General features: G+C 48.8%; 1 protein-coding gene across 1 annotated transcript in view; it reads right to left on the bottom strand.

The window, feature by feature from the left end:
- The window catches only part of FAM174B (family with sequence similarity 174 member B), a 43009-nt gene extending 33278 nt beyond the window's left edge, over window positions 1-9731 (bottom strand). Inside the window, exon 1 of the mRNA XM_025437342.3 lies at window positions 9358-9731. Coding sequence (XP_025293127.3) covers window positions 9358-9716 — 359 coding nt within the window. The 5' untranslated portion in view covers window positions 9717-9731. The remainder of the gene's footprint in view (window positions 1-9357) is intronic.
- Between the last annotated feature and the right edge of the window lie 4122 nt (window positions 9732-13853).

Here is a 13853-nt window from a genome sequence, read left to right as displayed (position 1 = left end):
CATCCAGTCCTCCCCACCTGTCCTTCCGGCACCTTCTACCTATCTCCGTGGCCATCCTGAGTCCCCACTATAAACCACATCCCAATTCACCCACTCACTCAGCAAATACTTATGAAACCCCTAGCAGGGTTGGCAGTACTAAAAGCAGCACTTGGATTACTCCATCTGCTCCTCTGACCCAATACAAGTCCCCGTATCCTACAACTAGAATCTGCATCTTCCAAAATCAAAATCCAGCTGCGAAAGGAAAGGGTGGGGACCGCTGGCTCCAAAGTCAGACCCTGACCCTTCCCCAGCTGCTTGGCCTTGAGCAAGACTCCATCCTCTGTGCCTTGATTTACTTATCTGTAAATTGAAGAGGCTCCAGCGGCACACCGATCATAGGAATGAGGAAATGCAGAGAAAACATTTAGTACATAGCCTGCTATATAGTAAGGGCTTAATAAGGATCAGCTGCTACTATTATTAACACCATTTCCTTTTTTTTTTTTAAGGATTTTATTTAGTGCTCATTTTGGCAGCACATATACTAAAGAATTTATTCTTGAGAGACAGAGAGAGAGAGAGGCAGAGCCATAGGCAGAGGGAGAAGCAGCTCCTCGATGCGGAACTCAATCCCAGGACCCCAGGGTCACGACCCAAGCCAAAGGCAGACGCTCAACCACTGAGCCACCCAGGTGTCCCACATCATCACCATTTCCAAGCAATCCCTTTCCTCAACCCTCCCCATGGCAAATCCTGCTTGGCCATCTGGTCCAGGAAGAACTTCCTCATCCTATCCCTGCACCAAGCCTAATCCTCCTCCTCCCGCATTTTCCTTCCCAGACCATCCTGTCCCCAGTCAAAGCACCTGAGGCCATCCTTTTGCAATTTATACTTTTGTTTGCAAATATTACTTTTGATACATCCTTCCCCAATTGAATTGGAGTCCTTCTTACCTACCCAGTAGAATCATCCAAGAGCATTATCCCACCTCCCAGATTGAACTGGAAGCTCCTTAGCCTCTGGGGTGTTCCCCATAGCATGTGCCCCCTATGCTCACAGTGAAAAGAAAGCTCCATCCATTCAGCCACGTTTTCTCCTGGGTCCTTGGTGGAGAGACCCAGCTGTACCAGACCAAAATCCAGCCCACCGCAGCTTAGAGGCCCAGAAAGGACCAAGCTGAGCATCAGAACACCTGTGCCTTAGTTCTGCTTTTCCTACAAACTCACTGGATGACCTCAACAAACCCTTCCCCCTCCAGGGCCTCAGTTTCTTCATCTGTACAATGGAGTAGAAGGAGGGAGGTCAGGAGAGCTCTGTGTGCTACAGCCTCTCTCTGCTCCACACTTGCCAGTGGGCATGGATTTCCTCTCCCTAACCCTCGCCCCACCCAGGGGAAAATAAATACCAAGTCCAGGTTCCTGGCAGATCACCCTTAGATTAAGCACAGATTTTTTTTTAAGTGAAACCATGACAACATGATTCTAAATTCATGGTCCCAGAAATTCCCTCTGCAAAGAATAAGAACTAAAGCATCAGCCATAAGACTAAAATACCAGCACAACCCCTGAAGCTTTCTCTCCTTAAACCCAGGAGTGTGCTATGTAGACGCTAACAGGGAGAGTCCCACCCTAGGGGTGCCTCGTGTGCCAAGAAGGATCTGCGTTTGCAAAGCCCTGTGAAACCAACGCATTTGTGGGCATGAGAGTTTACGGGTAAAGAAGCCATATAAGGCAGAGGGCTCAGGGTTAAATTAAAGAGGGATTTTTTTTCTCCCTTTCCAATCTGATAGAAGAAAGAGGTGACAGGTGCCAGATCCTCACAGGCGCATTTATAAGGGTAGTCATGAGGTACCTCCTCCACCCAGGGTCCGCCGTGTCCAGGGAGGCTCACGCAGGTTAAAGAGTCACCAATTACATTTGAAAGAGGCCCAGAGGCAGATGCACCTGCCTGACAACTTTGGCCATATGGCCATATCCTCATTTACAGGCAGAAGCAAGACCAAAAGGTCTGGTATAAATTACATCTGTTTTCAGGTCTGTATTTTTAAATATAATAGGACACTTAGCTATTTAACAGGGAGCCAGGGGCTTGGTTGACTCCATGTCATTCTAAATAATCCCGATAGGCCTCGGAGGCATGTACTGCAATTAGAGCTAGCCCGTGAAAGCCCGGAAAGGCTCAGTAAACCGCTCACGTCAGACAACCAACAGCCTGCAGCCCGGACTCTCAGGGAGCGTTGGCACTACTGACATCTCAGGCTGAACTGTTCTTTGTTAAGGGGTTGCCCTGTGCACTGCACGATGTTCTGCATCATCCCTGGTTCTAAATACTAGATGCCAATAGCATCCCTCATCGCAAGTCATGACGATCAAAAATATCTGCAGACATTTGCCAAGTGACCCCAGGAGGGCAAAAGTCCTCGCTGGTTGAGAACAATTTGAGGGAACCTCTATGTGCTATGACTTTGTTTTTTTAACTTGGTGGAAAACAGAATCAAAGGACCACTCTACACTCTTTTTTTAATCTGTATTTCTGCTGTCTTAGATTTATTTAATGTTCTTTCTTCTCTGTGGTATATAAAATTAAATGTGGGAGGGAAATTGGATGAAAGCGGCCAAAAAGTATAAACTTCCAGTTATAAGACAGTAAGCCCCAGGGGTGTAATGTAAACATGATGTTGTACTTTGTACCCAAGAGCTGGTAAACGAGTAGATCCCCAAAGTTCTTATCATAAAGAAAAATAAATGTTTTTGTTTGTTTAGTACCTCTGTGAGGTGACAGATGTTCATTAAACTTATCGTGCTAATCCTTTCATAATAAATGTAAGTCAAACCACTAGGCAGTCCACCATCAACTTACAAAGCACTACGTCCATCTTATCTCAATGAAATGAGAAAAGCAATCAAGCAGAAAACCCACTAAAAATTAAAATCAAATCAGGATAAATAGGTTTCACTTCTATAGCTTTTCCCTCAATTCAAAACCTTGGTCACAGGGATCCCTGGGTGGCGCAGCGGTTTGGCGCCTGCCTTTGGCCCAGGGCGCGATCCTGGAGACCCGGGATCGAATCCCACATCAGGCTCCCGGTGCATGGAGCCTGCTTCTCCCTCTGCCTATGTCTCTGCGCCTCTCTCTCTCTCTCTCTGTGACTATCATAAATAAATAAAAAAATTAAAAAAAAAAAAAAAAAAAACCTTGGTCACATCATCAAAAAATAACCTGACACTACACAAGCTCCCGAATCTCTCTTGAACTCATAAAAAGTGACTTCGCTTGCTAACCACGCTCCACTTCAAGCTCTGGTTTATTAAAATAATATTCTCGGGACGCCTAGGTGGCTCAGTGGTTGAGCATCTGCCTTTGGCTCAGGTTGTGATCCCAGGGTCCTAGGATCAAGTCCCACATCAGGATCCCCATGGGGAGCCTGCTTCTCCCTCTGCCTATGTCTCTCATGAATAAAATAAAATCTTCTAAAAAAAATAAAATAAAATAATATTCTCATATTAACAAGCCATAACTAAAAACATGTCAGAATGGTTAAGTCTCCCCAAATCCCAAAAAGTATGAAGCTGTTACGTTTTCTCTCAATAACATTTGTTCTTATTATAAGTGTAAATACACAGATGATGGGAAATTGGGAGAATCTGGGATAAGCAGGAAAGTCTCTATTCCTTTCCAAAGTGCTGGCATAGGAAAGTAAATGAGCTTCTGCAGTCCCAACACCTTCAGGACGTGGTGGTACACACCTGCCACCAATGCAAGTGGGACAGCCAGGCAGTGTCAGACCACCTAGGATTCAACTGCCTGCCCATCCCCCAGGAAGCACCAAAACCCTCCTTCCACATAAGAGGATTTTACAAAGCTTTTGAAATAAGAAGTGGCTGGGAAAGCAGCCAGCAGAGATCTGGGAGAAATGTGGCCTGGGCAGCAGAGCTCAGAGGCTTGCCAGGATGGAAAAGGAGAGTCGTGGTGGAGGTAATGGTTTCCCTGCCTTGTCTCTGCCCTGTTCTGTTCGTAAGGTGCTAGAGAGTCAAGTCAGACTCCTTCCAGATCTCGAAGGGTAAAGCTGGACCCCAGAGAGCAGGTGGAGAGGGGCACCTGGGTGGCTCAGTGGTTGAGCATCTGCCTTTGGCTCAGGGCATGATCCCAGAGTCCTGGATCGAGTCCCACATTGGGCTCTTGTGGGGAGCCTGCTTCTCCCTCTGCCTGTGTCTCTGTGTCTCTCATGAATAAATACATAACATCTTTTTTTAAAAAAAAGAAAGAGAGAAAGCACCTGGGGCACAATCCTGGCTACATTGTACCATCCCCAACTCCACGCAATCCACTGGATATTTCTAAACATCAAAAATGAGAGGAATTGCAGTTTTCTACTTCCTAGACACAGCCTCCTTGTTGATTTCCTTCTAGCTCTCAGAGAAACATATCAGGTATCAGACCTGGGGGGCAGCCCCATTGCCAGCTGTGCAGAACCGCGTGCAAAGACATGGGTGAGAGGGGCACGTGAACACATGCATACGCACACACACACACACACAGAGGGTACCCTGCATACAAACTGCCTTTCTCTCCTTCCATTTTGCCACCAGTCTTAAAACAGTCTTCCTTAATTATTCAGATACATGAAAAAGGTGTCAAGGATTCTGCAGATGGAGAGATGTGCTTGATTAATAAGTACAGGAAAGAGGGCGCTGCTCAATCTCAGTAGAAAATGAGAAAATGCCAAGCAAACCAACATGGGACCAAATTACACCACCTAACTGGAACAATGAGAAAGTCAGATGGTACTAAGCATCTCCCATCTCTGACGGGAGAACCCTTGGGCACTGCAGGAGGGAGGGTTGACTGGTACAGTCTCAAGAAAATCAAGGATGAGCAGCCCTGAGACCCAAAAATTCACTTGTGATGTATAACCCAGACTCTTTCATACAGGTCCTTAGGAAGGCACATCCAAAGACACAGCCAGGAGCCAACAGTACAGACAGGGAGAGCAGTAATGAACATATGCCCATTGTACAGAAATTCAGATCATGTAAAAACATGACCTGAAAAATAATAATTACCCACATCCACAAATGTGCATGCACGCATGAATTTCTTTGCATATTCATCATATGTTTATTATTTAAATGAAATCATACTAAATATGCTGCTTTGGTTTTTTTGTTTGTTTGTTTTTAAATCTTAGATTTTATTCATGAAAGACATAAAGAAAGAGGCAGAGACACAGGCAGAGGGAGAAGCAGGCTCCATGCAGGCAACCTGACATGGGACTTGATCCTGGAGCTCCAAGATCACATCCTGGGCTGAAGGTGGCGCTAAATCGCTGAGCCACCCGGGCTGCCCTAAATATGCTGCTTTGTAACCCATTCCACTTGATAATATATAGTATCAGATCAATGTCATCATTTCTTTTAAGTAGGTGCCATGCCCAGGACGAAGCCCAACACGGGGCTTGAACTCATGACCCTGAGATCAAGAACTGAGCTGAGATCAAAAGTCAGACACCCAACTGACTGAGCCACCCAGGCACCCCCATAGTCACAATATTTAAGAGCTGTACAGTATTGCGTACTTTCCATAAATTATTTAACCAAGACCCAATTATTACTTAGGTTATCGAAATATTTTCACTACCAAACAGAACTTCTCTGAACTTCACTAGCCATGCATCTTTGCTTCCTCTTCTAATGAATAAAATTGGAAGAAAGATATAGTACATGAAAAACATGTGTACCTGGGGGATGGAACTGCTCCATTAAGAAGTATACATCTTGGGGCACCTGGGTGGCTCAGTGGTTGAGCATCTGCCTTTGGCTCAGGGTGTGATCCCGGAGTCCTGGGACCAAGTCCCGCATCAGGTTCCCCGCATGGAGCCTGCTTCTCCCTTTGCCTATGTCTCTGCCTCTGTGTGTCTCTCATGAGTAAATAAATAAAATCTTTTTTAAAACGTATATATCTTTTTCATTATTACATATATTCTGTGCTTTCAATTTTAATAGTTTCCTTGGATCCACATTGTTTCTGTTGTCTGGCAAGGTAGCTCCTTCACGGAAAAGACAAATGGGCTTGGGTTGCTGCTTTATAAGCAGTAACCTGACTATACTCTTCCTCCCTGGTCTGCGTTGCTAAGGAAATGGAGGGTCACCATCCAAGCAAATTCCTACCTCGCAGGCTTCCGGCATCAGCCATGCATTTGGTCACAGAGGACTTTCTGAGGAGGATCAGTAACATAAATTACTTACGAGTTCAACATTCATTTGCTAAAAATATCTTCATTAGATGCCAGCATGTGCTTGGAGGCTACCTGGTGTTAGAGAGACACAAAATGATCAAGGTCCAGCTCTGCTCTTGGGAGCCCCCAGGCTGGAAAGCAGAGGGACATATGTTCAGTGGCTGTTACAACTACACATGGGAACTTCAAAACTCCAGTATGCTCTGGGAGCCCTGGACTCCTGGCTGTGGAAGCTTTTCTTTTTTCTTTTCTTTTTTTTTTTTTTTTTTTTTTTTTGTGGAAGCTTTTCAGAGGGAACAGAGGAGGGCAATGAGCTGGCCCTGTAGTCATGGTGGCAGAGACCCCAGGCAGAGGGTCAGAGTGGGGCAAGACATGCAGGTCCCGGGCCACGTGATACCACTGGAGAGCCTCTGGAAGCCCAGCAGGGCTGGAGCTGCAGGCAGAGCCGACTTAGGGGGCTCGAGAGTGAGGCAGGGCCCTGTTGATGAAAAGCCAGCATTGTCCGTAGACTAAGGAGCTGTGCTTGGGGGTGCAGATGGGCAGAGGAAGGATGAGACCAGGGATGGGAGATGGGCAGGGACAGGGTTGGCAGCAAGAACAGCAGTGTACATGAAGGCTCTTGCTATGACTTGGACACAAGAAGTGGGGAGACAAGCCAGGCCGAAATGCTGGCAGGTGGGGGCACTACCACAGGGGGAGAGATGTGAGCACAGGCCAGAAAGCCTCGCGGTTACACCAAGGGTGGAATGGCCAGGACTCAGTGACTAAAGGAAAGCAGGACACTCAGCCAGGGCAGCAGGTGGTCCGGAGTCCTGATGAACTGACCCTGCTGAGGACCATGGAAGAGGAAAGGCCACAGTACAGACCAACAGCAAGATGGGGCATGGGCCCTGCCTCAGCCACAGATTTATGCCACGTTCTAGAAGATTCTCTAAACTAGTGGGTGGGTAACTAACTCTGCTCAATGTGTGTCATTGAGGCCCCTTCCAGCTGTAAAATGCTGGGAGTTCCTGTCTGCATCAGAAACTAGAGTGGCAGCGGTCCACCTGCACACTCACCCCAACAACAGCATCTTCCCTGGAAGAAGAGGTAGATCATGTACATAACCAGCTTCTGTGAAATCAGAACCTCCTCCCAACACTGTGCCAACAAGTCAATGAGGGCTGAGTATCAGCTCCCCCTGCCCCCCTCAAACACGCAGCTCACATCTGGCCACATGCTGCTTGCTTTTCTCCTCCACCCCTGGGTAATAAGGAGCAGACTGGCAAAATAGTTCAAATACCTTCTTAAAAAGCACACTGCCTTGTAGGCTGGGAGGCCTATTTTGAGCTAAATGTTTCAAACCTCCATGCTCAGAGCTGCTCCGGGCATCAAAGCTCACCTCCAACTGAACAATCCGGAATCAGTAAAGGTGCCTCCACTGAATGCCAGGCTGGCATCAGGCACCGAGACACAAGGAGGACAGGACACCCGTGTCCCCCAGGGCTGTCTGCTGAGCATGGGAGCTTGGCACTAAACCCAGCCACCCAGCACAGCGTGAGAAGGGTTGTGCAGAAGATGCGCAAGGCTAGGGCTGGGGCAGGCCAGAAAAGGAAACAAGGGCCTCACTCGGATGTCCCAAAAACCACACAGAGGAAGGAGCATGGGAGCTGGGCCTTGGTGCCCTCATGGCGGATACACAACAGAAACTGACCCGGGAGTGGGAAAGCAGAGGCTTATGCCATGGAGAATAAGGAAATAAGCAAGTGGCAGCAAGGAGGCTGAGAAGGGCTGGCTGATGGCTGCCAGATGGGCTGGGGCGGGTTTGTAAGAGCCCTGAATGCCACACCCAGGTGACAGCTACACCGGGAGCTACTGAAGTTTTTAAGTAGAGGAGTGAGGGCAGTGGAAAGGATGGGGCAAAGGAGGGGGGCAGCAATTCAATGCCAAAAGCACACAGAGGAGGCCAACACAGTGAGGAATGTGAGCTATGCCAGGGCAGGGGATGGGGGGATGGATGTGGAAACACAGCACCCCCTTCCCCATTTTCTCAGGACCTCTGACATTTAATCCTACAGACCCACAAGGAAACACCTTGACTCGGAATCACATGGCAACAGCAAAACCTCCACAGATAATTCCAGACCCTGCCTTTCCAGGTCTGGTTTCCGCTGCTATGCTGAAAATGTTCCCCCGGGGAGAGCCAGCCCCTGGCCCCAAACCTCCAACAGCTGATCAAACAGCAAAGGACGCTGTGTACACTTGGAATGGGGCGGTGGGCAGTGAATAACAGACACACACACCCAGACTTCCCAGCAGCACCGCCTAAGCAACAGGATACATTTGGTTCATTTCCTGCAAAAACAGGATCTCCCAGGCATTCTGGGACGCCCTCCTGGCATCCCAGGTAGCTCTGCCTCGACTCCAGGGACCCAGGTCCTCCTTCCTCATTGCCCAGACACTTTCTCCCTGAACTTAAGCAACCCACAAAAGCCTCTCCAAGACCCCTCAGGCCCTTGTGAGTCTCGAGGGGGCAAGCTCTCAGGCAGGAGCACGGAGAGCCTCTCCATCGGTATCCCCCGCCAACAGAAAGTCGCTGGGACCACCCAGGGTCACCAAGCATCCTGGAGTCCAGCTGGAATCCCCAGCGCCGAGCGCACATCCAACACAGGTCCTGGGCACATCACCGGGCGCTAGACACTGCTTTTTTTGGCAGCACAGGGAAGGAAGAGGGAGAAGGCAGCTGGGGCATTGAGGGGGCGCAGAGGCAAGGGAGGGAACAATAGTAAGGTGGGTAAGTTAAAGGCACACGGACCTGGGTCAAATTCTACCACCACCGCTAAGTCTACTTGCATAAACCACCCCTCCTCTCCCGGGCTTTTTTTTTTTTTTTTTTTTCCTCCATCTGTCAAATGGGTATAAAAATAAATTCCGTGTAAATATGAATGCTTCGTTGTCCGAATTGGTGGCGCTACTGTTAGCACTAAGGATCGGCGGAGCTCAGGATCCAGGATTCACGAGAGCCGTTGCTAAAGGCGGCGAAACCAGACGCGTCGGTCCCGCGGGCCAGGCCGGGACGCTCCCCCGCGGAGCCTCGGTGCGCGCAGGTGCGGCGGGAGCGCGGGGCCGGGGGGCAGGGCGCGGGCGGCCAGACCCACCTGAAGACGCGGAGCAGCAGGCAGGCGATGAGCAGCGCGGTGAAGGCGCACGCCACGATCACGGCCGCCTTCAGGGTGGGCAGGTCGCGGAGCAGGCTGGACAGGCGGGTCACCAGGGCGTCGCCGCTGCTGTTGGAGCCGCCGCCGCCGCCGCCGCCGCCGCCGCCGCCCGCCGGCGCCCCAGACCCCGTGCGGGTGGCGTTCCCGGGCCCCGGGCCGGCCGACGGCCGCGGCGGGCGCTCGGGTCGGGGCTGCGGCGCCGCGGCGGACTCGGCTCTGCGGGCGCGGGCGGCGGGCGCGGCCAGGAGCGCGAGCAGCAGCAGCAGCAGCGGCGGGGGCGGGGGCGGCGCGGCGCGCATCGTGCGGTCGGCGGCCCGGGCCCCGCGGGGGTGCGCGCGCGGCTCAGCCCGGGGCCCCCCGCGCCGAGGCCTGCACCCGGGGCTTCCGCGGCGGAGGCGGCTGCGCGGTGCGCGGTGCGCGGTGCTCGGCAGGAAGCTGCGGCGCCCGGAAGAACCCGAGCCGGAGCCGCCGCCGCCGCCGCCACCACGTTGCACCGAGTCATTCGACGGGCCGCGGCCCCACGTGGGCGGGGCAGGCCCCGGGGCCCGGGTGCGCGCTGCGCCCGCTCCCCCGGGGCCCCGCCCCCCCCCCCCACGCTGCGCCGCCCCGGGCCCTGGGACCCCTGCCCGGCAGCAAGCCGCGGTCGGGCTCGCTATTGTGCGAGCGCTGTGCTGCGGCGTTTACCTCTTCTTTCTTTCATCGGAGCCTAAAACCCCTTTAGGAAACAGGTATTTCTTCATTCTCATTTAACCGTTGATTTAGGACTCAGAGAGCCAGCGCACAGCAGCCTAGATTGTGGCGGACTAAGAACCAACGTCCATGGGACCTGGAGGTAAACCCCCGCTTTACAGACGACGAATCAAGCCTCCCGAGGGAAGGGGTTGCCCCCATGTCTATGCGTTGCATTATATTTTAGCATCTCCCCATTTTCCTTCTTTCTCTCAAAAGAGTTCCTTGTCAATTTTCAGACATGTTGCACCTCTACTTATGAAATGGCTTGGGAGGTGCACTTCTGCCTTCGTCCTTTTGCTGCGGGACAGCGGTTGGGGGGATGAATAATCTCCATCCCAGGCTGAAGTTTTAAGGACTCAAGAAGTAACTCACTTGCTTCCATCTTAAGCTAAATGATGCTTAAGTGGAGAAAGACAGTAGCGGAGGGTTCCAGTGTGGGTACTGATGGAGGGCACAGAGGGCTTTCCTAGAGCATTAGCAACTAGGCTGAGAACCTTCCACCTTTGACCTTGAAGATGGATCCTGACAGGATACTTTGTAGTGGTGGCCGAACAGGTAAAGACATTGAAAAGAACTAACTTCAAACAGCTCTCTCCTGATCCTGCTAGAGAAAGACACAGATAAATAAAGCTACTAATGTGTATCAGTTACCTGCTGCTGCCTAACAAGTTACCCCAAAACTTTGAGGCTTAAAACAGCACACAATATATTATCTCACAGTTTGTGTGGGCCAGGAATCTGGACATAGCTGAGTTCTCTGTTTTAGGATCTCTCGCATAGGTGTACTCTGGCCTTAGCAGGTGCTGGGGTCTTGTCCAAAGGTTCAACTGGGAATAAAGGAGCTGCTTTGAAGCTCAATCAGTGGCTGTTGGTCAGATTCGACTCTTCCCAGGCTGTTGGACTGACAGCCTCAGCTCTTCCCTGATTGATGGCAAGAGGCTGCCCTCTGTTCCTTACCACATGGGGCTTTCCTATGTGGCAGGCTGCTTCATTAAAACGTACAAATATGCAAGCCAAGAGTCTGCTAGCAAGGAAGAAGTCACTATCTTATGACACTTATCATAGAAGTGACATTCCAACACCTTTGCTATATTCTATTGCTTGGGGGCAAGTTACAGCTCTTGTCCACGGTCACAGGGGAAGGGATGACACAAGGGTGTGAATATCAGGAAGCAGGGATTATTTGGGCCATCCAAGAAGATGCCTGCCACTGTATGTGATTCATTTTGATTTAGTGGAATGAGCAATAATCGGGTTAGCACCCAGGGAATGCTATTTGAAATGTGTGTTGAGTATTGGGGCATGCGCCAGTGGTGATAAATTTGGACAGAATCTCTCCCAACTCTAAAATACCACTTTATGGTATGTCAGAAATGTTGCTTTGGTAGAAAGCCAGCATTATCATATCACCATGAGAGAATTTATAAAAGAAGTTCCTTAAAGTGCTATCTCTGACGCCCATGACTTTGCGACACCACCTTCAAAGGCATAAACCTCCTATGTCATGGGCTCATATTTGTGTCCTTATCAGAAATTCCTATGAAGTAGAGCAAAGAGGTCCTGGGCTTTAGAATCTCTCAGCCAGGGTGAGAGGTTTGACCATAAGTGGCCTTGGCCAAGGTACTTAACCAGCAAATCTAAGTTCTTATTAATGTCTAAAATAAGGACAATAATACTTAGCTCCATAAGATCATTTGAAGCACTCATTAGAAAGGAGAAAAATATTAGTACCCTTATCCTTATTTTGCCACAATTCCTGGACCTATGTAGACTTATTTGATTATTTAACATTGATTTAACACCAATACTGTAAAAAGCATCAATGTTAGATTTTTTTAGTAAAATGAAACTTTAGAATCTTTCATCCTTCCTAATTATTTGCTGTGCAAATCATTATAACAAAGGACACATTTATAAATTGCCCTAAATTAGAGCTCCTTAAACATTTAGATTCAACCATCCATAAACAGTGACATTTTTAACATGGAACACTGGTGACATCAAACAGAAACCAACTCTGGCTGATTTCAGAAAAAGGGAGTTAATCGGCAGCATATTGTGTTGCTTCTAGAATCAACTGTAACCTATAGTAGAAGTTCTAAAAGTGTGGTCTGTGGACTCCTGGGGTCTCTGAGACCCTTCCAAGGAATTTTCTAAGTGAAAACTAATGCCATTATGATAGTAAAATGTTATTTGAGTTTTTCATGGAGTTAACATTTGCACTAATGGTGCAAAAGCAATGATGATGAAAACTGGTGGTGTCTTATTTCTCCAAAGAGGACATCCAGATGGCCAACGGACACATGAAAAGATGCTCATCATCACTTATCAGGGAAATGCAAATCAAAACTACAATAAGATATCACCTCACACCTGTCAGAATGGCTAAAATCAACAACTTACAAGACATGACAGGTGTTGGTGAGGATGTGGAGAAAAAAAGAACTGTCAGGCACCTGGGTGGCTCAGTGGTTGAGCATCTGCCTTTGGCTCAGGTCATGATCCTGGGGTCCTGGATCGAGTCCCATGTCAGGCTCCCCGCCTTCTTCTCCCTCTTCCTATGTCTCTGCCTCTCTCTCTGTGTGTCTCTCATAAATAAATGAATAAAATCTTTTTTTTTTAAAGCAACCTTTATGCACTGTTGGTGGGAATGCAAACTGGTGCAGCCAGTGTGGAAGCTCCTCAAAAAGTGAAAAATAGAACTACCTTACAATCCAGCAGTCACACTATTAGGTATTTACCCAAAGAATACAAAAACAGTAATTCAAAGGGATACATGCCCCCCAATGTTTATAGCAGCCTTATCTACCATAGCCAAGATATGGAAGCAGTCCAAGTGTCCACTGATTGATGAATGGATAAAGAAGATGTGAGATAGATTGATATACAATGGAATAGTATTTTTCCATAAAAAAAAGGATGAAATCTTGCCAATCTCAAGGACATGGATGGAGCTAGAGTATATTACGCTAAGAAAAGTAAGTCAGGTAAGAAAGACAAATACCATATGACTTCACTCATATATGGAATTTAAGAAACAAAAGAAACAAACAAAGGGAAGAAAAAGAGAGACAGGGATGCCTGGGGTGGCTCAGCAGTTGAGCATCTGCCTTTGGCTCAGGGCGTGATCCCGGAGTCCAGGGATCAAGTCCCACATCAGGCTCCCTGCATGGAGCCTGCTTCTCCCTCTGCCTATGTCTCTGCCTCTCTCTCTCTCTCTCTCTCTCTCTGCCTCTCATGAATAAGTAAATGAAATCTTAAGAAAAGAGAGACAATTCAAGAAACAGACTCTTAACTATAAAGAACAAGCTGGGGATCCCTGGGTGGCGCAGCGGTTTGGCGCCTGCCTTTGACCCAGGGCGCGATCCTGGAGACCCGGGATTGAATCCCACGTCAGGCTCCCAGTGCATGGAGCCTGCTTCTCCCTCTGCCTGTGTCTCTGCCTCTCTCTCTCTCTCTGTGACTATCATAAATAAAAAAAATAAAAAAAGTAAAAAGAACAAGCTGATGGTTACCAGAGGGGAGGGGGTGGGGGATGGGTGAAACAGGTGATGGGGATTAAGGAGGGCAGGTGTCATGATGAGCACTGGATGATGTATGGAAGTGTTGAATCACTATATTGTACACCTGACACTACTATAACACTGTCAACTAAAATAAAATAAATTAAAATAAAATTTAAACCTTAAAACTGATGGTTTCTT

Source organism: Canis lupus, chromosome 3, assembly GCF_003254725.2.
Source record: "Canis lupus dingo isolate Sandy chromosome 3, ASM325472v2, whole genome shotgun sequence".
Lineage (NCBI taxonomy): Eukaryota > Metazoa > Chordata > Mammalia > Carnivora > Canidae > Canis > Canis lupus.
Note: the sequence above shows the minus strand (reverse complement) of the source record. Positions and strands in the feature narration are given on the sequence as shown.